This window comes from Desmodus rotundus, chromosome 8, assembly GCF_022682495.2.
Source record: "Desmodus rotundus isolate HL8 chromosome 8, HLdesRot8A.1, whole genome shotgun sequence".
Lineage (NCBI taxonomy): Eukaryota > Metazoa > Chordata > Mammalia > Chiroptera > Phyllostomidae > Desmodus > Desmodus rotundus.
In genome coordinates this window covers 11,616,140-11,639,607 of record NC_071394.1, presented here as the reverse complement: position 1 = coordinate 11,639,607, position 23,468 = coordinate 11,616,140, and the positions used below count along the sequence as shown (strand labels likewise).

General features: G+C 50.1%; 1 protein-coding gene across 1 annotated transcript in view; it reads left to right on the top strand.

Annotated features, from left to right (window-relative positions):
• ZHX2 (zinc fingers and homeoboxes 2) overlaps window positions 1-20,958 on the top strand; it is a 134,619-nt gene extending 113,661 nt beyond the window's left edge. The window contains exons 3-4 of the mRNA XM_053930449.1: window positions 8,232-10,987; window positions 19,722-20,958. Of these exons, the coding sequence (XP_053786424.1) occupies window positions 8,470-10,983 (2,514 nt within the window). The 5' untranslated portion in view covers window positions 8,232-8,469 and the 3' untranslated portion in view covers window positions 10,984-10,987; window positions 19,722-20,958. The remainder of the gene's footprint in view (window positions 1-8,231; window positions 10,988-19,721) is intronic.
• Window positions 20,959-23,468: the final 2,510 nt, after the last annotated feature.

Sequence of the window (23,468 nt, the reverse complement as noted above, 5' to 3'; positions counted from 1 at the left end):
CCACATGGAACAGCCACAACATCATTTCAGCCACTGAACTGCTTTTGGCTGGAGAAGACCACGCAGCTTTCTTCTACCTAATAGGAGAGCTTCTCAAGAATAGCAATTTGGAAAAAAGACATTATAATTCAATTAAAATCTTACTCCTCTGAATCCTCCCTGAGGGGAAAAGCCCCTCAGAACTTGTGAGAAATTCAATTTATAGACTCAGTGTCAGGAAGTGGAATGAACAACAATTAGCAACTGTGTGTTACAGGGACCCGGCAGTGGTGCGGAGGCAGGAGTACTGGGCTCCGCCCCCTCGGCAGCCCATTTAGCCACTCCAAGCCTCAGTTTTCTCACCTGTGAAGTGGAGCTCAGGGCCATCTGCTGGTCTTGTGGGAATAATAAAGATTGTGCATGTAAACGGCATCTTAGTACTGCATTTTCCTGCCTCCACTTAGCCTGATCAGCAAGCCCCTGCTTTTCTTTTTTTTTAAAACTTGTCTGGCTGAGCAACTGAGCAGTAAAAGCTAAACACAGGCACAGGTAACCGGAAATGGCCTCTTAAAGCTCACCTCCCCCAACCACCAACTGCGCTGCTCTGGTCCCTGTTGTTTCTGAAGGTGTCTCATTATCCAGCACCCAGCATTCTCTGCTCCAATCTCTTCCGCCATCATGAGTTTGTACAGTTCTCCCCCTTTCTGCATCATCCTCTGGCTTGTCACAGCCCTCGGGACCACAGGGAGCTTGAGCGCATTTCTTGTTTCTTTCTTTTTTTTTTTTTTAAGATCTTATTTATTTTCAGAGAGAGCAGAAGGGAGAAAGAAAGAGATGGAAAGAAACATCGATGTGTGAGAGAAACATAGATTGGTTGCCCCTCACCCCCCCCAACTGGGGACCCAGCCCACAACCCAGGCATGTGCCCTGACTGGGAATCGAACCGGTGACCTTTCAGTTCACAAGCTGGCGCTCAATCCACTGAGCCAAACCAGCCAGGGCCGTTTCTAGTTTCAATGTCTGTGTGGAATGCAAGCTGGGAACACCTCCCATCTTCATGGCACAGAGTTGACCTGGGCCCACAACTTCTGAATCAGGAGAAGCCAAATGATGTCCTCTTGCCGGGGCCAACAGACCACGTGGCTGCTTGTTAAGAATCCGGATTCCTGGGCCTGCTCCTGGCATTTGGGTTGAATAAGTCTGGACTGGGGCTCAGGAGCAGGTTTGGTGACTAAGCTCCCCAGGTGGTGTCTGAGGGTTTGGGAGCCACACTGTAGGCCCATCCTGAAATTCAAGTTTAGATTTAAATCAGGCTGGGGAGAAATCAGTACAAGTCAGGGATTAACTCAGGGTAACCGGTGATCTTTCAAGTGAAATTTCCATTTAACAGATGAGAAAATGGGAGGCAAGGACACAGACAGATGAAGAGAAAGCTGTGTGGCCAGGAGCTGAGAGCAAAGCCCAGGACCCCTGCATCCACTTCCTTTCTCCACCCCAGCCCCAGCTGTCAGAATTCCTTCCTGGGGGCTGGGAACGTGACACGTTGTGATGTTAGAGCATGAAGGAACAGTCTCACACACACACACACAGAATCTACCCTCGATGAACTGAGGTGGAATCTGTTAACGGCTCTGTCAGAAGACACAGCAAAGCTAAAAGCATCCTTTTCGGCTTTGATGTCTCAACAACATGCTTCCTTTGAAAGCTCCAGGACAGCCCTGTTATTTCCTCTGACAGCCCAGGTAACAGGCTCTGAAATGAGAAGTGCCCGTTCCCCCCAAAGCCCGAAGGTGTGGCTTCTTGAGAGCCTCACATGCGCTCCCGGGTGGTAGGCAAGATGCCTGCCCTGGCAGCCCCCAGGGCCTAGGCTGTGCCACTTGCTTTGACCTCTGAGCCCCCTGGGCTGAAGACCCACTGGCCTTGGGGAATTTATGATGCCTGACTCCTCAGATACCTCCCTGTGGTGGTCGAGCCCTAAGACATCCCTCATCTGACAGCCAGGGTGCATTTCAGCCACCTTGAGAAGGGTTTCCAGGGTCTGGTCTGACCCATTCTACCTCCCACTGAGGGCCACAGGCCACTTGTAGGGAAAGGTCAGGAAATGCTACCACCCTGCCTCTGGAAATGAGGGTGGGGGTTGGGAAGGCCAAGGGCATAACCATGGGAAGGGCTTATTTGGGGAGGCCTAGAGAGACTTCAGTGTGGTCCACCTTGGCAGTGCCATCCCCACCTGGGCACTTGTTAGAAACACAGACTTTCTGAATGAGCGTCTGTGTTGTAACAAGATCCCCAGGCAACTTGTCTGCACATCAAGCTCAGAACCCAGCTGCACGGCTCCAGGCTGGGCGACCTTGACCCAGCTCATTAACCTCTCTGAGCCTTAACTTGTACACAGGGTTTTTGAGAAGTGAAACTTGGTATATGCTAAGCCTTCAGTGAATGTTAGCTGTCGTCATTGGGTAAATGGCTAAAAGGACAGTTTTGCCACATTTAAACCCAAAGCATCCAGCCATTCCTTGGTGGGGAAGGAAGTCCAAACTGCATGCCAGAAAGTTCCAGGTGTTAGGTGAAGAACCCTCAGTATCTACTTAAAGGACACATTTGAAGGCTGGAGAGAAGAGTGTCCCTGAGCAGCCCGGGACCTGACTGTTCAGTTGGGACTAGCTGCAGGGACTGTTCATCTGCTGAGTTTGGGGACTTGCACCTTCACTGATGTGCCTTCTCTTCCTGCCTCCCCGACCCTGCTTCTCGCGGGACCCTGCTGCTCACATGACTGGGCCTGAAACACCTTTGTTGCCAGCAGAATGAAATCCCAACTTCTGAGCGTGCTTTCAAGACCCATCACAGTCTAGTCTAGCCCAGCTCCTCCCCGCTCCTCCCTCACACCCTGCCCCTGAACCCCAGTCCTCGTCATTCCTCAGATGGTTCCTTGCTCTTGCTACCTCCGCCACCTGGGAGCACTGTGATTGGAGTCTCTCTACCTTTCTCTCTACCTGGTAGGATCCTGCCGTTGGAGGCCTGCTTACCCAGCCGCGGCCGTGTGGGGTGCCAAGAGCTTGGACAGACTTTGTCCAAATTCCAGCTCTGCCACAGACTAGCCGTGTGACCTTGAGCAAGGCACTGCACCTCCCTGGCCTGGGTTCTTTCTTCTGTAAGTTGAGGCTAAAAACAGCTGCTTTGCACGGTTGTTCTGAGGACTCACCAACCAAGTATGGAGAATTTCAGTTCATCACAGTCATGGCCATTTTATTTCTGAGAAGAACGTTACTTTCCCTGTTGAGCCGTTAGCCAGACTGTGCTACCAAGCGAACGGCAGCCCCTCTGTTTCATAAACTCTACCTCCTTTGTGTCTCTGCACATCCAAAGGCTCCCTGCCACCTCCTCACAGGGGGAGGCCCCACGCTCCCTGCTGAAAATCACAGGTCCCCCCCGCACACCCATATGCTCTTCTCTGCTTGACTTTTCTCCGTGGCGTCTACCAACCGCCCAGCTTCTGCCTGTAATCCTCGTGAACTTGAGCTCTGCGAGAGCAGAGATTCCTGTCTGTTCACTCCTTATTCTCAGCATCTAGAACCGCGTCTAGCATTCGCAGGAGCTCGGTCAGTATCTGTTGACAGTATGAGTAAATCATTTTTGTGCTATCGGCGGGCATTTAGCTGTTTAGCCCATATAGCTGTTACAGGCTGAATTGTGCCCCCCCAAAAAATATTCATATGTTGAAGTCCTTTAAGTGGAGTGTTAGCAGGTTGGCCCAGGATGCACCTGTGCCCAGTTCGGACCCACTGGGAAGCTGGCCCAGGGTGAGACCCAGCCTGCAGAGCTGGTCTGTTGCAACACTCACCACACAGCACAGAAGGGCTGCATTGGAATTCAACATGCATTTTATTCATTCATTCACCTGGTCATTCATTTTTTTTATTTTGCCAACTTTGACCAGCGTGCACGGAACCTGCAGACTTTGCCAGAAACACTGTAGCCTTTATGCCAGCGAGTATGAACCTTGCAGTGCTTTCTGGTCCGACCTCACGGGCGGACGGCTCGCAGACTTCCCAAACGACCAGCTCCCGCTCTCTCTGCGGCTCTGCAGACACTCAGCCCCTTGTCGAGCCAGGATGCGTCTCCCAAGGGCAGTGGCTCTCGCAGCCCCCCAGTGGGATGCCCGGAGATGATTCTTCAAAGGCGCAGCATCTGAGTCCTCCTCTCTTTCTCTCTTCCCTTTCTTCATCACTTCTTTTCAGTCCGCTGTGGTTTGGATTCCTGGATGCCAATTAAATTTTAGTTCTGAACCACAGTTTGGGGATCATTGGGAAGCTTTTAAGATGTCTCACCTCGATTTGGCTCATTTCTCAGCCTTACCGATTTAAATCATTCTAGGTATGGGGAGTTCTGTAAGAAAGGTCTCGTCTTCCCTACACTCACTTCTGCCTGATTGATGTCTTTGTTCTGCAGGAGAAAAGTCTCCCTTTGCTCCCTCTCTTTAAAACACTAGAATTCAAATGCCCGAGCTTCTTGGCTACTGGGTACACATTTAGTCCCATTCTGCTGTTTCAATAGGACCCCCTGTGGGGCTCCTTCTCCTTAGAGAGTTCCTCCACTCATACACGGCCCAGTACATACAAACATATAATCACACACATGTGCACACAGGCACATGCACACATTCCTGAGCGCCCAGACATGGTGTGTCTATACCTCATCACTCTGCATCAGCTACAGCTTCCATGAGGCAGCCACTCTTCAGCTAACTGCGTTATGCAGCCAGGATTCACGGAAAGCCTGCTGTTTGCCAAGTGCTGTTCTGGGCGCCGGGGAAAGCACGGTGAGAGGTCTCTGCCTTTCTGGAGTTTTCTATTCTAGAGCAGCACTGTTCCGTAAAGCCCCCCTCAGTGATAGCAACGCCCTGCACTATTTAAGACCGTAGCTGCCAGCCACACGCAGCTCTTGAGCATTTGAAATGTGGCTGGTGTGACTGAGAATGTGGGGTTTTTTTAATTAATTTAAATTTAAAGAGCCACATGCGGCTGCCATATCGTATCGGGAGCACAGTTCTAGAGGGAGAGACAAACAGCAAGCAAGTTGGTAAATATTCTCCCCTCCCTTTTCTCAGCCACAAGCCCCTAAGCGGGTGGCTGTGGCCCCGAGTCCCACAGAGTGGCTGGTGAAACCGAGTCGTCACTTCCTGCCTTGAGCACTCTTGCCAGTGGGACCGAGACTTAAGGCAATGAGAGGGCCAGGACGGGACATGCCCTCTCCTCCGTCCCCTCCACTCCCCTTGCCCCGGATGCCAGCTGGCTTTCTTTTAAAACACTTCTCCCTCCTCCTCTAGCCGCAAAATGAAAGCCCCACTCTACATCAGCCCACGCACGTAGGCTCTCAGTATGGCCCAGCGCATCGACTCCCCAGGCTGGGTTCTGTTAATGCATCCTACCTCCTAATAAACAAACTACCCGGGCTCCCAAATTAGTATGTGCTTAATGCAATCGCAATCAAAATCCTATTTGGTTCTGCAGATGGTTCTGATTTATGAGAATCGATTTATGTGAACAGGTGATCCAAAGAATCCAGAGCTGTTTTGCAAAAGAAGACTGACAAAGAGGACCTCACTCTACCAGATACTAAAATATGCTGGAATCTGTGAAACAATCAGTGAAGTGCAGTAGACACAGTAGCTCGACAAGGAGCATGAACAGGTGCCCCAGAAACACCCTCGCATATACCCAAATGTGATGTACACACCCTAGCATATACCCAAATGTGATGTAAACACCGTAGCATATACCCAAATGTGATGTACACACCCTAGCATATACCCAAATGTGATGTACACACCCTAGCATATACCCAAATGTGATGTACACACCCTAGCATATACCCAAATGTGATGTACACACCCTAGCATATACCCAAATGTGATGTACACACCCTCGCATATACCCAAATGTGATGTACACACCCTCGCATATACCCAAATGTGATGTACACACCCTCGCATATATCCAAATGTGATGTACACACCCTCGCATATACCCAAATGTGATGTACACACCCTAGCATATACCCAAATGTGATGTGAACACCCTAGCATATACCCAAATGTGATGTACACACCCTCGCATATACTACAAATGTAATGTACACACCCTAGCATATACACAAATGTAATGTACACACCCTAGCATATACACAAATGTAATGTACACACCCTAGCATATACACAAATGTAATGGTTTCAAAAATTTGTGAGGAAAGATACACACTACAGGCTCCTGAGAGCATTGGCAACTTTCAAGAAAATGGCTACAGGTGTGTCTTAACAGCGTAACTCAAGATCAATTCAATCCCAGATGAGTTAAATGTAAAAAATAAAGCCAAAACACTCCAAGAAAACACAAAATAATATGTCTTGGCTATCAAGGCAGGGAATTACTTTCTGTATATGAAATTACGATGAAAGAAACCATAAGAGAAAAGATTGATAAATCTGCTACCTTCAAATTAAAAATTTCACATGTAAAACATGAAAAGCACTATATAAAAAACTAAAAGGTAAAATGATAGACTGGGAAAGTTTTGCAACCAGTCAAGTACTGATATTCCTAATATAGAGAGAAGCCTTGCATATTAATAATAAAACCACTGAGCTTCACACTATAAAAATGGCATAAACAGACAATGCACAAAGAAAGAATACAAATGGCAAGTAAGTCTTTGAAAAACTTCTCACCCTTAGTAACAATCAAGAAAAAGGACAAAAGAGAGGATTAAGAAGTACAAATACGTAGTTACAGAATAGCCATGGGGATGTAAAGTACAGTGGAGGAAATGGAGAAGCCAAAGATACTTACACGCATGACCCAGGGACATGAACAATGGTGGGGGGGTTGCCTGAGGGATTGGGGAGTGCTGAGTGGAGCGGGGAAAAGGGAGAAAAATCAGGACAACTGTAATAGTATAATCAATAAAATAAAATTTTTAAAAAATGAAAAGGACAAAAGCAATTAAAACCATTTTAACCTACATAATTGGCAAGGCTTTTTCATGATAATAGTTCATGTAGGTTGAGTGGTAAGCTGGCCACTCATTCACTGCCAGGGGAAAAGCCCACCAGCACAAAGACTCTGCCTTCTGAGTCAAGAGAACTTAAACGGTGACCTTCTTGGACTCAGTGCTTCTATTTCTAAGCATTCATCCAACAGTAGTGATCAGAAGTAAGGACTCAGGGTGTCAATTGCACTTTAGTTAAGAGCCAAAAATTGGAAATAAATGTCCAACAAAAGGTGAATGGCTAAATGCAGTTTGTATGGCGTATCTCTAACACGTGTGTCATGCAGCCATTTTTAAATCATCATTTTGCTCCATATTTATACAACTGGGGAACCTTTCAAGTGAAATGAAGGAAATTAAGAAACTATAATATTGGGGTGATTTTCTTCTCCTTTATACTTCCGTGCATTTTCTGGATTACCTATAGTGATTTCAATTTTATGACAAGAGACAAAAATTCATATCTACTTTCTAATGCCCACACAAATGCCACTTGCCGGTCCCAGGAAAGTGTCTTGCTTCTGACGTACCAGCAGTTAAAGCAGCTTGAGAGCCCAGCCACATCTCACCTGCAGTTTTCCCTCCACCACTCCACCCACCCCTCCAGAAGACCTCAGTACTTTTGTCGCTTTTCTGTATGCATTTGTCTCTAAATGTGAACAAGTGGGCTGCAGCCTCCTTTGCTTGCTTGGGCCAGTTCCCACTTCCCTTCCCAGGAAGGGAAGAGAAAAACGTGAGAATGAGATTTGTCATTTTTATGTGCGCCCCCTCGGAGCTTACCTGGGTGTTTGCTCTGGGTGCCAGTTGTGATGGGTCATGAGTGCAACTCAGAAAGAAATGCTAGTTGCCCTGGCCAGGCAGTTCAGGTGGCTGGAGCATCAGCCCAAACACCGAAAGGTTGTGGGTTTGATCCCCGGTCAGGGCACATTTCTAGGTTCCAGTTTCAATTGCCAGTCAGTATGCGTACAGGGGGCCAACTGATCTCTCTCTCTCTCTCTCTCTCTCCCTCTCCCTCCCTCTCCCTCTCTCTCTCCCCCCATCCTTCCCCCCTTTCTTTCTCAAAAATCAACCAATATATCCTCAGGTGATGATTTAAAAAAAGAAAGAAAGAAATACATGTGAAGAGCTTACATTTTTTAAAAAAAGACATGCTAGTTTCTTTTGCCTTGTAAATAAACACTGACCCCGTCTTTGTTCTTGTCCCACAGATACGATGCTGCCTCTTGTGTTTAATGGTCGGAGCAGTTACAGTTTTCTGTGCTGAGATCATTCTGGAAACTCAAACACTAGACTTCAGCATTGAAGGGAAGCCAAAGTCACTGGAGGGGGGATAAAGCCAAGAGCCTTTCTTTGACCTTATTTGTTCCAAAAATTTCACAGCCCCTTCCCTACGTGCCCCACCCCCAACCCCACCCCAAAATAAGCCATCGCACACAGACCAGCGGCATGGCGAGCAAACGAAAATCTACAACCCCGTGCATGGTGCGGACATCGCAAGTGCTAGAACAAGATGTGCCCGAGGAAGGAGACAGGGCCAAAGAGAAAGGGATCGGCACGCCACAGCCTGAAATGGCCAAGGATAACTGGGCAGCAGAACCGGAAAACCCTTCCAAAGAAAATGAAGTGATAGAGGTGAAATCGACAGGGGAGAACCCATCCAAAAAGCTCCAAGGCGGCTACGAGTGCAAATACTGCCCCTACTCCACGCAAAACCTGAACGAGTTCACGGAGCATGTGGACATGCAGCACCCCAACGTGATTCTCAACCCCCTCTACGTGTGTGCCGAATGTAATTTCACAACCAAAAAGTATGACTCCTTGTCCGACCACAATTCCAAGTTCCATCCCGGGGAGACCAACTTTAAGCTGAAGTTAATCAAGCGCAATAATCAAACTGTCCTGGAACAATCCATCGAGGCCACCAACCACATCGTGTCCATCACCCCCAGTGGCCCTGGAAGCAGTGACAGTGACCCTGGGATCTCGGTGAGTAAAACTCCCATCATGAGGCCAGGGAAACCGAAAGCTGATGCCAAGAAGGTGCCCAAGAAGCCCGAGGAGGCCACCCCCGAGAACCACGTGGAAGGGACTGCCCGCCTGGTGACAGACGCAGCTGAGATCCTCTCGAGACTCGGAGGCGTGGAGCTACTGCAGGAGTTAGGGCACGTCATGCCTTCTGTCCAGCTCCCACCAAATATCAACCTTGTCCCCAAGGTCCCCGTCCCACTGAATACTACCAAATATAACTCTGCGCTGGATACAAACGCCACCATGATCAACTCCTTCAATAAGTTCCCTTACCCAACGCAGGCGGAGCTGTCCTGGCTGACAGCTGCTTCCAAACACCCGGAAGAGCACATCAGAATCTGGTTTGCCACCCAGCGCTTAAAGCACGGTATCAGCTGGTCCCCAGAGGAAGTAGAGGAGGCCCGGAAGAAGATGTTTAATGGCACCATCCAGACAGTCCCCCCAACGATCACTGTGCTGCCCACCCAGCTGGCCCCCACCAAGATGCCACAGCCTATCCTGCAGACAGCTGTGCCATGTCAGATCCTCGGCCAGACCAGCCTGGTGCTGACGCAGGTGACCAGTGGGCCAACAACCGTCTCTTGCTCCCCCATCACTCTTGCTGTGGCCGGAGTGACCAACCACGGCCAGAAAAGACCTTTAGTGACTCCCCAAGCTGCCCCCGAGCCCAAGCGTCCACACATCGCTCAGGTGCCAGAGCCCCCGCCCAAGGTGTCCAACGCTGTGCTGACTCCGGCCAGTGACCGCAAGAAGACAAAAGAGCAAATAGCCCATCTCAAGGCGAGCTTTCTTCAGAGCCAGTTCCCGGATGATGCTGAGGTCTACCGGCTCATCGAGTTGACCGGCCTTGCCAGGAGCGAGATCAAGAAGTGGTTCAGTGACCACCGGTATCGGTGTCAAAGGGGCATCGTCCACATCACCAGCGAATCCCTTGCCAAAGACCAGCTGGCCATCGCGGCCTCCCGACATGGTCGCACGTACCATGCCTACCCTGACTTTGCCCCGCAGAAGTTCAAAGAGAAAACACAGGGTCAGGTTAAAATCCTGGAAGACAGCTTTTTGAAAAGCTCTTTTCCACCCCAAGCAGAACTAGATCGGTTAAGGGTGGAGACCAAGCTGAGCAGGAGGGAGATCGACTCCTGGTTCTCGGAGAGGCGGAAGCTCCGGGACAGCATGGAACAAGCGGTCTTGGACTCCATGGGGTCTGGGAGAAAAGGCCAGGATGCAGTGGCCCCCAACGGTGCTCTGTCTCGCCTTGACCAGCTCTCCGGTGCCCAGTTGGTCAGCTCTCTGCCCAGCCCTTCACCAGCAATCACAAAAAGTCAAGAACAGGTCCATCTCCTGAGGAACACATTTGCCAGAACCCAGTGGCCTACACCTCAGGAGTATGACCAGTTAGCAGCCAAGACCGGCCTGGTGCGGACTGAAATTGTGCGTTGGTTCAAGGAGAACAGATGCTTGCTGAAAACAGGGACCTTAAAGTGGCTGGAGCAGTACCAGCAGCCACACGTAGCGGAGGACCACGGCTATGACATCCTGTCGAGGAAAGCAGCTAAAGCCGTCGTCACTGAGAGCCCAAAGAACGGGAGCGAGGCGGGGCCTAAATACCACAAGGACCCCAAAAAGCCCTGTGAAGAGGACTTGGAGAGGCTGGTGCCCAGAGTGAAAGTGGGCAGCGAGCCAGCAAAAGACGGCTTGCCAGCAAAGCCCTCAGAGGCCACCTCAGACAGGTCAGAGGGCAACAGCCGGGATGGCCAGGGCAGCGATGAAAACGAGGAGTCGGGCGTCGTGGACTGGGTGGAGGTGACAGTTGGAGAGGAGGACGCCATCTCTGACCGGTCAGACAGCTGGAGTCAGACTGCCACCGAAGCCGCCACAGAGCTGGCCGACTCCGACTCCGACAGTGTCCCCACGGAGGCTGGCCAGGCCTAGACAGGTAATGGCACCTGTTCCCCCCGGGGCCGCTAGGGGAGGATGCTGGGTTTCTTTTTTTCTGTTGCTAGAGTCAGTAGTTTTTAGGGTACAGATTTGATGGCAAAGGTGATGGGGGGTTTTTTAAGGAAGAAAAACAGGCTGGTAGATTTCATGTCATTTGAAAGGCTGTGCTGATGGGTGACCGAACGGTGGCAGGTGACCTGCCTGGACACCACTCTTGGGGGCCCAACTAAAGTCTGGTTGCAGTTGTAACCACCTATTTTATGTTCACTACTGTAAAAAGAAAAAAGATGGAAAGGATGTGTCTTTCCCATTTGCTTTCTTTTTTTTTTTTCTTTTCCTCTTCTTTTCTTTTTGGACTTTTGAAGAGTAAGTGTCTAAGTTTACCAGCTAGAGATGTGGGGTCGTTTCTATTAACCTGGAAGGTTGGGTATTTGCATAGGCATAGTGAACGGAAGGCGCCCCTAGCTGCGCTGATTGGGTCCCCCGAACCCCTTCAGATCTGGAAGAGACTGGTGTAAATTAGGCCTGTGGAGCCACAAAGCCCTGGGAAGGGAGGTTACCATGGTGACTAATGGCCATGTCATCCACATAATGGGACATGCCACCCAAGCCCTGGGTATTTGTGCTTCACAAGAGGCCCGTGCAAATCAAGGCCTGAGCACGGCAGCTTGCTTGGTGGTGAGCTCAGAAAGGAGTCAGAGCTGGGGGTGGGGGTTCAGGAGGGAAAGGTCCACCTTGGCCAAAGCACAAATATTCCAGGGGCTACTTGGGCCTAGGAGGAACATTCACAATTTGCAATCTGCCCCAGTTGGCTCCTCCATGGGTCACTTAAAAGGTAACAGAAGCCCTGCCCCCCACACCCGGTGTCATCTTCTAAAATAATCAAAGAAAGGGTAAGGACTTCCCGAATGGTTGGTAGGGTCCCAAAGGGAGCCCTGGACATCACCGTGCCCCTTTATTCATGGCCATGTGATGTGTTCGTTCATTTGTTCAGTAATAAAATGAGGCGCCTGGCAAAAAAATCAAGTCTTCTCAAAACCTGGTTTTAGCCAGTTGCATCAGCTCTGAAAAGGGCAATTTAAGGAGCAGCCAATCACAGAATGTCTTCAAGTCTTCCTCCTCCGACTTCTCGGGAGGAAGTAGTAATGGGTTTGGGGGGAGGATGCAGTCCAGAGGGGAAGGGGCATGACAGGAAGAGAGGGGTAGGCTCCCGATGTCACCAATGGCACCAACTACCCACTCCGTCTGGCTGCCTTGGTGTCGTCCTCCCTCTGGCCACTCGCTTGTAAAACCCTACCAGTACAGCCTTTATCTCTCTCATAAAATGAAGGAGCGACATTTTTTTGTCCAATCAGAATCTGCCTGAAAGCTCCTAGCTTTCTCTGTCTTCTGCCCTTGGCCTTTTCCAGTACATGATAAAACTCCATGTGATTGCTTTAGGCAACAGTGTTCAGTTCAATTCCACAAATGCATCCTGAGCAGCTACTGTGTGCCCGTCGCTGTGCTCGGCATTGGAGATAAGGTGGTGAAGAAGACAGATGACACAGTCCTTGTACACAGGAGCTCAGTAAGGCCAAGGACAGAAGAAATTGGCCCCCCTTTTACTAGCCAGGGTGATCTGTGGTGTGATAGAGACATGAACAGCTGTGTGTGGGAGCATCCAGGATGGGCACCCAGGCTGGGAGTCAGGGAAGGCTTCCTGGAGGAAGGGACATCTGACTCAGGGGCTAGCCAATGGGTAGGAGTTAGCTAAGTACACAGACAAGGGAAAGAGTGGTTCAAGGGGAAGGAATAGACAAGGCAAAGGTCTAAAGACAAGAAAAAGAATGGTGCCATTGAGAAACTAAAAGGGGTTTGGCATAGACTGAAAGTCAAGTGCGGGAATTGGTTAATGATGAGGAAAGGCAAACTATGAGGAAACCCGATGGTCCCACGGCTGGCAAAATCTATTCTGAATTGTATTTGCTGAGCTTGAGTATAAGGAGGCTAAGTGACCCTGTAACCCAGAGTGAGCTCGGGTGGGGCTTCCCAATGCCCTTCGCTAAGTGGGAGGTTGTCTGTGGGTGGCAGCTCCACAGAGGCCCCTGCAGCCACCTGTCCCCACCCCTTCTCTCCCAAGCTACCACCACCAACAGTTGAAAATGCCCATCTGGGTCAGCTGCCTCTGCGCCTGACCCTCACCCGGGGCCCAGGGGAAGCTGAAGACAAAGCCATGCTTAAACCATAGAGAGAAGTTTCGAGAAGAGAGGGAGGGGGGTGGAGCAGAGCATCCTGAGTAGCAGAGGCTGAGCTAGGTGCTCTGGCCACGGGGGGTCTTGTCCAATCCCCTTAGCCTGAGAGATAAGCCCTTTATACTTTCCTAAACCCAGAAGCTGAGACTCAGAAACCAAAGGACTACCTCCATGCCCCCAGCCAGCACCTTGGTTTCACCCCAGAGCCCCATGCTTCCCACTGTCATCTCTGCCCCTTCCTTTCTGCTGTGTTCCCCATTTCTGTTTGCCCACCCCCAGTGGTAGGGCATGAGGGCATACCTAGGGTTTTTGGAGGTGCCTTTTGAATTAACATTAGATAACTCAGAGATGCAGGAGCTTGCCATCTCCCAAAAGAACCGGGAACACCCAGAAACCCTTTTTGATATTTGTTTTTCGTAAATGCCACTAGTGTGTACTGCAAACTATTCCTAAACAAGATGCTAAGATCCACTCAATACCTGGCAACACCTCTTGCCCTAACAGGCTTCCTGAGATTTCGGAGGTGCCATTGCATTTAGGAAGGGGCTGCCCTGGTGGTGGTGTCCTGGACCTTTTAACTTTGGGGGAAAAAACTTTCCGAATTTCTTCACAGCTTTTATGAACCAAACAAGTGGGTCTCTTGAAATGTATAACTATTCAGCGATGCCTTTATTTAAATACATGTTTATGTAGGAACCTGCAGCTGAGTTCAGTTGTAGGCACGTAATCATCCTGAAGATAACGCACAGTTGGACTTCATGAGAGGTGCTATGTGAGGCACACACGTGAGAGATTAGGAACTTGGGCAAACAGCCGAGAGCTGACTCTGGGGTGGGTCTCCTCGGCAGGAGTTATGCATGTCCCCGGTCAGTTCCTCTGGCCGACACTTTGCATTGCAAGGCTCACGTCAGCGCTCCGGCCTCAGCTAGCAGCTAGTGGAGCCTGGAGGCCATCCTCTCACCTGTCAGGCTAGTGCCTGACGCAGCCACCACGGCCCACAGCCTCTCCAACAGTGACGCCACCCAAACCACCCGGCCGAACCAATAAGACGTGGTCATTTCTTAACTCTGCGTGGGAGTGGCGAGTAACGCACAACTATTCATTCACTACATTGCTGCCTTCTGGTTTCTGACAAATCCATCTCCTGATAACTAGGGGTGGCTTTGGGGAAGAGGTAAGTTTTGTGAAATGTCAGGGAAAAAATATTTTCCATAGTCCACCTGGCCTAAAAGACTCTCGGCTGCCAAGTGCTGCACCCTGGCTACAACTCAGGGTCCCGGATATGTGTGCACCTATACTGTGCAGATCGGCTGTCCGAATACAGAGATTTGAATGGAAGGATGCATGAATGGATGGATAAAAATATTCTAATCATCTGCTTCCCTGTCTCTCCCCACAACCCTTGAAGGCAGGGACCATATTCCATTGATCTCTGGATCCCCAGGGCCTGACCCCGAGCAGATGCTCAAAAACAACTTACGGAACCAACCTAAGAATTGACAAAGACAGTTGGCTCTCAGTTATCCAGGAGCTGGTATTTCCATCCTTATGCTTCATTTTTTTCCTGTCACTCATTGGCCCAATTAGATGACAGCAGTCAGATGAGAGGAGTTGGGGACCGTTTGCTTTCTGAGTGTATGAGCAGCTTGAGGGAAGCGTCCGTTGGGGACTGGGTCACTGGATATTTTCTGGGCGAAGCTTTTCAGGGACTTTGGAGCAGGCTCGCTGTCCTGGTGCCCAATGGAGAGTTAACTGCTATCACTTCCATTTTCCTAATGCTGGAGCTTCTCACACTAGGAATTCTCACTGCGCTTTGGGGAGCTCACAGCAACTTAAGAATCATGAATGTCCCTCATTTTTCAGAGGAAGGACGCAGGCCCCGAGGAGAAGTAGGAGCTAGTTCAGTGACGTTCGTGATGAGTGCCTTGGCTTATTCATCCAGCAGGTATTTATGGGCTGCCTGCAGTGTGCCCAGCTCTAGAAAGCAGTGGTGCCCGGCATGTCCCTGCCCCCACAGAGCCCACTCCATAATGGGGAATAAAGCTTTAATCAATCTTCAATCAAACGAAAAGCAAAAGTTGCTGCACTGTCCAGTGTTTTGAAGGAAGTGTTCATGGTGCTGGGAGAATATTGAATAAAGGAATTTAACCTGATTTAAGGGGTCAGGGAAGGCCTCTCTAAACAGGTGGAGGATGAACTGAAATATAAAAGGTTACACAGAAGTTAGGGAAGGCGAGAAGAGGCCAGGACATTCTAGGCAGGAGGAATAACATAGTCTTAAGGTCCTGAGGCCAGAGGGAACAGAACACATCAAGGGACTTTTGTGGCTATGACTTGCCTGCATTCCCACTGTCACAGAAGTACAGGGACAATAGCCAGAGTGTTAGGTCGACTTGCATGTAATCAAATTTTCTCTTGAAACTCCTCTGACTCACCAGTAAAGAAGACGGTGTGTGATTCTTTTATACTTGTGTTAGGAAGATTCTATAACCTTAATATTTACTGTATTAATCAGCTAGGACGGCCGTAGCAGAACCCCACAGCCTGCGTGGCGTAAACGACAGAAAGGTACTTTCTCAGGGTTCTGTAAGCTGAAAGTTTAAGGTCAAGGTGCCAGCACAGTTGGTTGCTGGTGAGAACTCCCTCCTTGGCTTGAAGACAGCACCCTTCCCTCTGTGTCCCCACCTGGCCTTTTCTCTGCTTGTACCTCCTCTTCTTATAAGGACGCCAGCCCTATTGTGTTAGGGCCCCACCCAATGACCTCATTTAACCTTAATTACCCCCTTAAAGGCGCCATCTCCAAATGCAGTCATTGGGGATTAGGGCTTCACAAGGGAGCAAGGGCTGTAAATCAGCCAGCCCATAATGCTTACTAATTCAGTTGTCTGTTGTTGTCAGGATTAAGTGAAATAATATAAGTGAAATCCCACACAGGGGCAGCATTAGCATCAGCACCTGCTCAATGGACGCCGACTCTGAAGGTGCATGCTCTTCTCTATACGGACGAGAACTTGGCCATCTGCTTCTGGTCTTTCAAAGCTGACTTTTGGGGTTGGGGACCCACTTGTACAAGCTCAGGCCGTTAATTGCCTCTCAGAGGGGTGGGGGTGGGGGTCCTGGAGCAGCAACAAGGGGCAACATTGCTGAGCACGTGCTGTGCCAGGCACTTCACACGTGTTAACACTTCTCTGAAGTCAGCACAATTCTCTTCAGCTTACGGTTGATGAGAATGAGGCACAGCAAGATGATGCGTCCAAGGTCACTGAGCTAGGAAGCGGTGCAGCTGGGATTCAAGCTCGCACGTGTAACCCCATGGAGTCTGCCTATGAATTTCAGGTGTGATCCCATTTGCTCAAATTCTGTTGAAACCCCTGGATCATATTCCGTGATGGAAAAGGGCAGGAAGCACCCAGTAGCCCCTCTGATTCCTTCTGTCGTGAGCCTCCCTGAGAGCAGCCGAGAGAGAGAGAGAGAGAGAGAGAGAGAGAGAGAGAGAGAGAGAGAGAGAGAGAGAGAGAGATTGGGGGGGAAGATTTACCTGGCTGATAAACCCCGAGGCTCCCCAACTGCTGTAGGGAAAGAGCTTCTGCCAGATGGGCCAGAGTTGACCAGCGCCTGGTGCGTTTCGATTTGGGGTGGTGTCGGCTTCTCCCCGGTCGCTGGGAGATTGCTTCATGCAGCCGTTATTTCCCTTATCTCAACTCTAATTAAAATCAGACCATGCCCCCTCTTATAAAAGGCGACTTGACTTTTATAAGATAATAAATCACTCTCACAGTGCTTGTCTTCCTTCTCTTGCAATACAGTGTTATTCTCTCCGAGTCCAAAGGGCTTTGGAGATCCCTGTAGGGGAAATGAAAGAGAAAGAGAAACAAAGCCAGCACGCGGGGAAGGAATTCTAACTGTTTCATGTTCCCCCCTGGATACAGTAAGAGAGAAGCAGATTTTGCTAAAGAATTAGATAGTACTTTTTAACATTCCGATCGTCCCCGAGATGGAAAGGGGCAGCTCGGGAGGCAGTGAGTTGGCTGTGCCGGTGGCATTTGGGGGAGGCTGGGCATCTCTGTGGTGGAAACGTTCAGGTAGCGCCTGTCGGGGCGTGGGCCGATTCAGGACCTTGCAGCTTCCTCCCGAAGCTCAGACCCAGTGCTGTGGGGTCTGTGGTGGTGAATGTCTATGACAAAGGGGTAGGATTCCGGGTTGAAACCCAGGAGATTAGCGAGAGGCCACATAGTCAAAATTGCTGTGATACTTAAAAAAAAAAAAAAAAAAAAAAGCCTGAAAAGTGAACTTGTCCTGACTGGGCCAGACACAGTGCGGGGAGCGGGCGGCAGGGACCCGCAGACTTCACTGCGGCCGTGTCCACGTCCTCACGGGCCTCCTGAAAGGTACAGTTAACCAGGCAATTTGAGGACAGCTGTGTTGGGGAAGGCCCAGCCCAGGGACACTCAACAGAGAGAACTGATGGCGTCTGGGACAAGGCCTTTGGGGAAGTGGCCTGCAAGCTGGGACTGGCTGCCCTCGGACTGGGCCCAGACAGAGAAACCAGCCCCGCCTCTGCGTCCTCTTCCTCTCCCTCTGCTCCAGGCATAGTGGAGTCCTGCCGGGGCCCTGCACCTGGGAAAGGCCCAAGGAGACTCCGAGCCCTGTGGTGCCAGGCATGCTTCCACAGAGATCAGGGATCTCTGCAAAAGCAAAAAAATAAAAATAAATAAGTGGCTCTGTCCCCCATTTTCCCAAGTCACCCCTTTAGTCTTGCAACCTTTGTTTTTAAGGGCGTTTTTTCTTTATTAATGCATATGGTTGGAGGGTGATGCGTGTTCGTGTCCATAAGAAATTACTCAGGGAGTCAGAAAAACTCATTGCCAGATAGAGAATCACCTCAATTTTGAGGTTTATCTAAAAAAGTGAGAGTTTTTGCTAATCGCTTGAAGAGAAAGGGTTCAGTTTCATTTATGAGAGGGAGAAAATGTGTTTACTCTCACGCACGCGTGCACTCACGCACGCACACCTCAGGCCCTAATTTTACACCTGGCCTTCCTGGAGGAAAAATGAAGCAACATTTCTGCAGCGCCTGCCTGCTTTGCACGGCTCATCTGTAACCCTCCCAGCAGCCCCTCGGGTATGAATCACAGAAGTGATGATCAGGGAGCTCAACTGACCTCAGCTCAGCTGCCGGCAGACCGTGGATCTGGCTTCCTGGTTGGGGGAAGGAAGAACAGTAGCTGTCTGTCCACCCTGGGCCTCATTTTCTGGAGCCTTGAGAACTGTTCAGGTGGACATCTAACCAGAAGCAGCCTCCTTTCCAGAGGCGGTGAAAGACCCTGTTTACTAGGGAAAGCCTCTTCCTTGGGGACACGAGAGAAGGCTGGCTGTGCTCCATGGACCCATCCAGGGGGGCGTGTGCCTGTGCACAGGACTGCCAGCCCTCCTTTAAAGCAGACTTGGTGGCTCGTGCAAGGAGAGGCTGTGTGTGTAGGACTGGAGTTTGGTGTGGGGAGGACCAATTACTTGGGCTGGCCAAGGTGGGCTCTAAGGTGCTGAGGATTACGACTTCAACATACATTTTTGGGGGGACACAATTCAGCTCATAACAAGGTCCTGGGGCTATTTTCATCACTTCAATGTAGATGAGATGTAAACATTTCTCCTCACTGACTCCTAGCAAACCCTGTTCCTTTGTTACAAGCACAGGCTCCAGAGATTGCCTGGGGTTGAATCCTGGCTCTGCTGCCTGCTAACTGTGTGACCTTGGACAAGTTATTTAGCCTTTCTGTGCTCAGTTCCTCACTTACAAAATGGAAGTTTTAACAATACCGACACCACTGAGGGGTGACATAAATATTAAATTAAAAATACACTTAGAGTGCCCCATCTTGTTATGGTTATTATTACATGTCCTACCGTATTTGGAAAAGGCTCCAACTAACAAAAACAACGGAAGCATCAATACAATACCATGTACCAGGCATATTCCAAATGCTGGTGCCTATACTAGCTTGTTTAATCAAAACAACTCAATGAGATGGATGCTATCATCTTCCACAGTTTACACAAGCAAAACGATGCCCCAGACAGAGTAAGTCACGTGTGCACAGCCCCAAGGCTAGTAAGTGGGAAAGGTCAGAGCCGGAATCTCAATTTGTCTGATTCCGGAGCCTTCTAGGAGCCTAGCGACTGGCTGTCTCTACAGCCATGATAAAGGGGGCTTGTAACCATGGAAAGAATCACAGGTCGCCTCCTTGACTTCCTCCGAAAGCCCTCCTGTGTTCAAAAGCCTAACTCTGGGGGCACTTCCCCTAATGTCAGATTGGGCCCAGGAAGCGCTTTAAACCGGGCCCCAAATTTGAAGGGTGTCGTTGGTGTCTCCTCTGGTCTTGCCCTCCCCCACCCCCCGTGGCTTTGGAAGGGGATGTTCCCGGCAGAGCCAGGAACAGGCAACCCCTGCCGCCTTCCGCTGTCTTCCTGACGCCTTGTCTCTGGTTTTGTGTTATCTTCTAGGGAACTCGGTCAGGATGGCTCTGCTGACAAAGGGGACGTGCCATCTTTGAAGCAAGAAGAGAACTTCCCTCCCAGGCCTGCGGGGGGCCACCTGGCCAGAGACTCCAAGGAGAACTACTTAGCTGGCCTGTCCCTGCCCAGCGTGGGAACCCAGGGGCTTTCACAGGCGCCTCCCAGGGGACGGCGGGGAATTGTTCGTTGTGCCAAAGTCCTACTACTGCGTTTTCAATGGTTCCTTGTAAATAGTTTGCTCCTCTGCCCTGTCCCCCACCTCTTGCGCTACTGGAACCAATTTGTACCATGGGGGGATTTTGCTACCTTTTTAATCGAGCGCAATTTCCATCTCCAGCAGTACCATCGGAAGGTTTTTTTCCAGGAGGGAGGGCTGATCATGCGTGCTTTTTTCTTCCTTTTCTTTTTTATTTTGATTTTATTAATTTTGGGAAGGGGGTAACGTTAGCATTAGTGCCATTGTATCTACTGGATTTTAGGTAGGGAGAGTTCATTTTTAAAGGCAGTTTGAAATGCAGGAGATTTCTCGGGGAGAAGTCAGCAGTCTCCACTTGGAGAGAGTTTACAGATGGCAGATCTTCCGAATCAAATCCATTTTCACTTCTTCCCCAGCCACCTCTGGACTTCCTGTGCAGCCGGGCACAAAGCTTTCTAAATGGCCTCTTACAGGTTTCTCAACGGCCTGGCCTCTCGGTCAGAGCTTGGGCCCAGCCAGCGCTAGGAGACCTGGGGGGGCAGGCGGCTGTCCTTTTTAAGCAGCTTTTTGGGTACCTGCAGAAAGGGCTGTCATGTCTGTAGCATTATCTTTACTTTTATGAAATTACTACAAAAAGAGACCTTCCTATCCAGATGGTACAAAGATGGACCGCTTTGGTTTTCATTTCTGTTCCTAACTGCCGTTTTTCAGTGTGGTATTTGACAAGATTTCAGCTTGAAGCCTCACCATGACTGATTTTTTTTTGTTGGTGTGTTTGTTTTGGGCCAATTTTAGGTTCCTGAGTGCACTTTTTTTCTCCCGTTAGTCCTAACTTTTAAAGAAGAGAAACCAGGAGACATACCTGGTGTAAATGTTACAAGATGAACTCGGTTTGCAGCCCCCCCCACCCCAATTTGAGTACGCTGCACAAATAAAACGCTAGGGAGTTTGGAAAGAAACAATTTTTCTAACTTGTTGCTCATTTGTTTTAACTCAATAAAGCAAAAACTAAACATTTTTATAACCTTTTCCTCTGCTCTTGGTCTTTCATTTCTGTCCTGCTCCCGGGGCTCGGCAAGAGGGTTCCAACCCAGCCACCTCCCGTTCCAAATCCATTACGATCACTTCTCATTTTCTACCTTGAGGAGGCTGGACATCGCAGGTGCAAACTTTAAAAACACTGTAAGTGTCCACATGGGCATCCCTGTCATCTATCTTGGACACAAAAAAGCAAGTGATACGCTTCTTTACAAAGAGGTTCATAAAATAGTGCGGAGAAGAGCATCAGAGTGGGGGGGGATGGGACCCGCAGGCCATGCCTAGCACCCCTGCTCACTCTCGGGTGACCTCAGGTAACTCGCTTCCCTCCCTGGGCTGCCGGTGGCTGGTGACTGCCATCTCTCCAAGAAGACCGTGTTTTGTGTCTCTGCCCAGGTGAGGCTCGAAGGGCTTCTCGCCGTTCCTGGGTGACCCACATCGAGACCAGTGGCTTCCAAACCTGCGCAGGCACCAGAATCACTTGGAGGGCTGGTTAAAGTTTCTGACTCGGCACATCTGGGTGGGACCCAAGAAAGTGCCTTGCTAACAAGTTCCCGAGTGAGGCCGATGCTGCTGGCACAGGCACCCCACTTTGAAAACCCCTGGTTTCATTTTTATAGGGACTTACAGACTTCTGGCCAGTTTATTTAAACTAAGCGTGTATAAAAAGCAGGCATAAGCATATTCTTCAGATATGAAAGAAATAGGACCTCTTAAGAGAAAGGACCTTTCTTCCCTTCCCCACTCCCAAACACAGGAAACACTGAAAAATTGGGGATTCAGAAGAGGCTGGGCTTCTCAGGAAGATGCCCTCAGTACTGAGGTCAAATGCAGTTGTACTGTGGGAGAGTTCTGATCCTTAGCTGAGAACAAACCCCTGCCTGGTGCAGCCGTGGGCTCCAGGTGCCTTGGAGATACTTGCCCACTAATCTCTTCCCCCAGACCTCCTTCACCACTTCCTCATTCTCCATCTCTTGGTCCCCTGCATTCTCCCCCGCCCCTGTCCATGGCAAACTCAGGACGCAAGGATGCCTTCTGCTTAGTGGCTTCTGCCCAGTGCCCCCACCCACCCCGAAGCTCATCCTGCAGATAACACACTCATGCTGTAGGACCACTGCAAGAGCACCTAGTGTCTCTGTTCAAATGCCACCTGTCCTCTGTGACTTCCTATCTGCAGGACCAGGATGAGGTTAAAGCAAGCAAGGCACCTAAAGGTGAAACTATAAGGAGCCAGGGCCATGCAAGTGCCGACCCTGCACTTGCCAGGCCCTGAGAGCGGGCACCTCCTTCAGTTCTGCATCCTAGGTGCCTCACTCGCCTTACCCTAGCCCGGGCCTCCCTACCGGACATGCTTTCCTCTAACCCTACTTTATTTTCCTCCCTCTTGCTTTTTACAACACATTATGTCTGTGTGTTTGCTGTCTTTTTCATCCCACTGCATTGCAAGATCCGTGAGAGCAAGGACCATGCCTATCTCACTCCGTTTCCCACATCCTCTGTGCCTAGCACAGTGCCGGTCACATGGTAGGTGCTCCCTAAGTATTTGTTGAATGCATGGGTGGGTGGGTGGATGATGGATGGGTGGACAGATGGATGGATGATGGGTGGAAGGATGGACAGATGGATAAAGGAGGGATGGATGAAGAATGCCAGCTCTGCAATCAGACAAACCTGAGTTTGAGTCCCAGCTCTCCCCCTGATGAGCTAGGTGATCTTGTGAGATTTACTTAGCTTGTTCAGAGCCTTAGTTCCTCATCTGTGACCTGGACGGGCAGACCCTCACAACAGGTCCGGTGTGAGCGTTAACTGGGTTCATGAATGCAAAGTGCCTAGCACTCGGTAGGTGCTCCACCCCCAGGCCTTCCCCCAACTCCCCCCCGCCCCAGCTCTGATTGGGGACTGGCCTCTGCCCAGGCAACAACTGTGCCTCTCCTTGCCCAGATGGGATGTTGGTGAGAGGCAGGCAGACAGGAGGAAGCTGGATGCAGGTCTGGGAGATGACATTCCCAATACCTGTGCCTCTGGCTTTGGAGACTTTGCCACATGCAATTGAGTCTGTCCTTGTCACCCCTCGACCCCCAAACTCTCCCCCTAGCTCCCCTAAAAATGCAAAAAAAATCTAAACTGCACTTTTCTTATTAAAAAAAAAAGTGAAAAGTGGCTGAAACTGACCCCTTTCCTGCCAGTCCCCCCCCCCCCCCCCCGCCTTTCCTCTCTGCGCACTCGGCACTGGACCCTCCACAGACCTCACCCCCACCTGTGCTGTCTTGTCCTTGGCAGGCAGCGGCCTTCCCCTCCTGCTGTCTCCCACCTTGCAGTCTGCTTGCTGCTCTCAAACAACTCAAATAAATTCTTCAAGCAAGGCCGTATGCGATGCTACCAAACGCCTGGAGAAAGCAAAGGGGAAACCTAGCCAGGATGTCTTGTCTTTTGATTTTAATTTCTGTACCAAAGAGAAGCCTTGATAATTGGTTGCAGTGAAAATACACAAGGAGGACAGT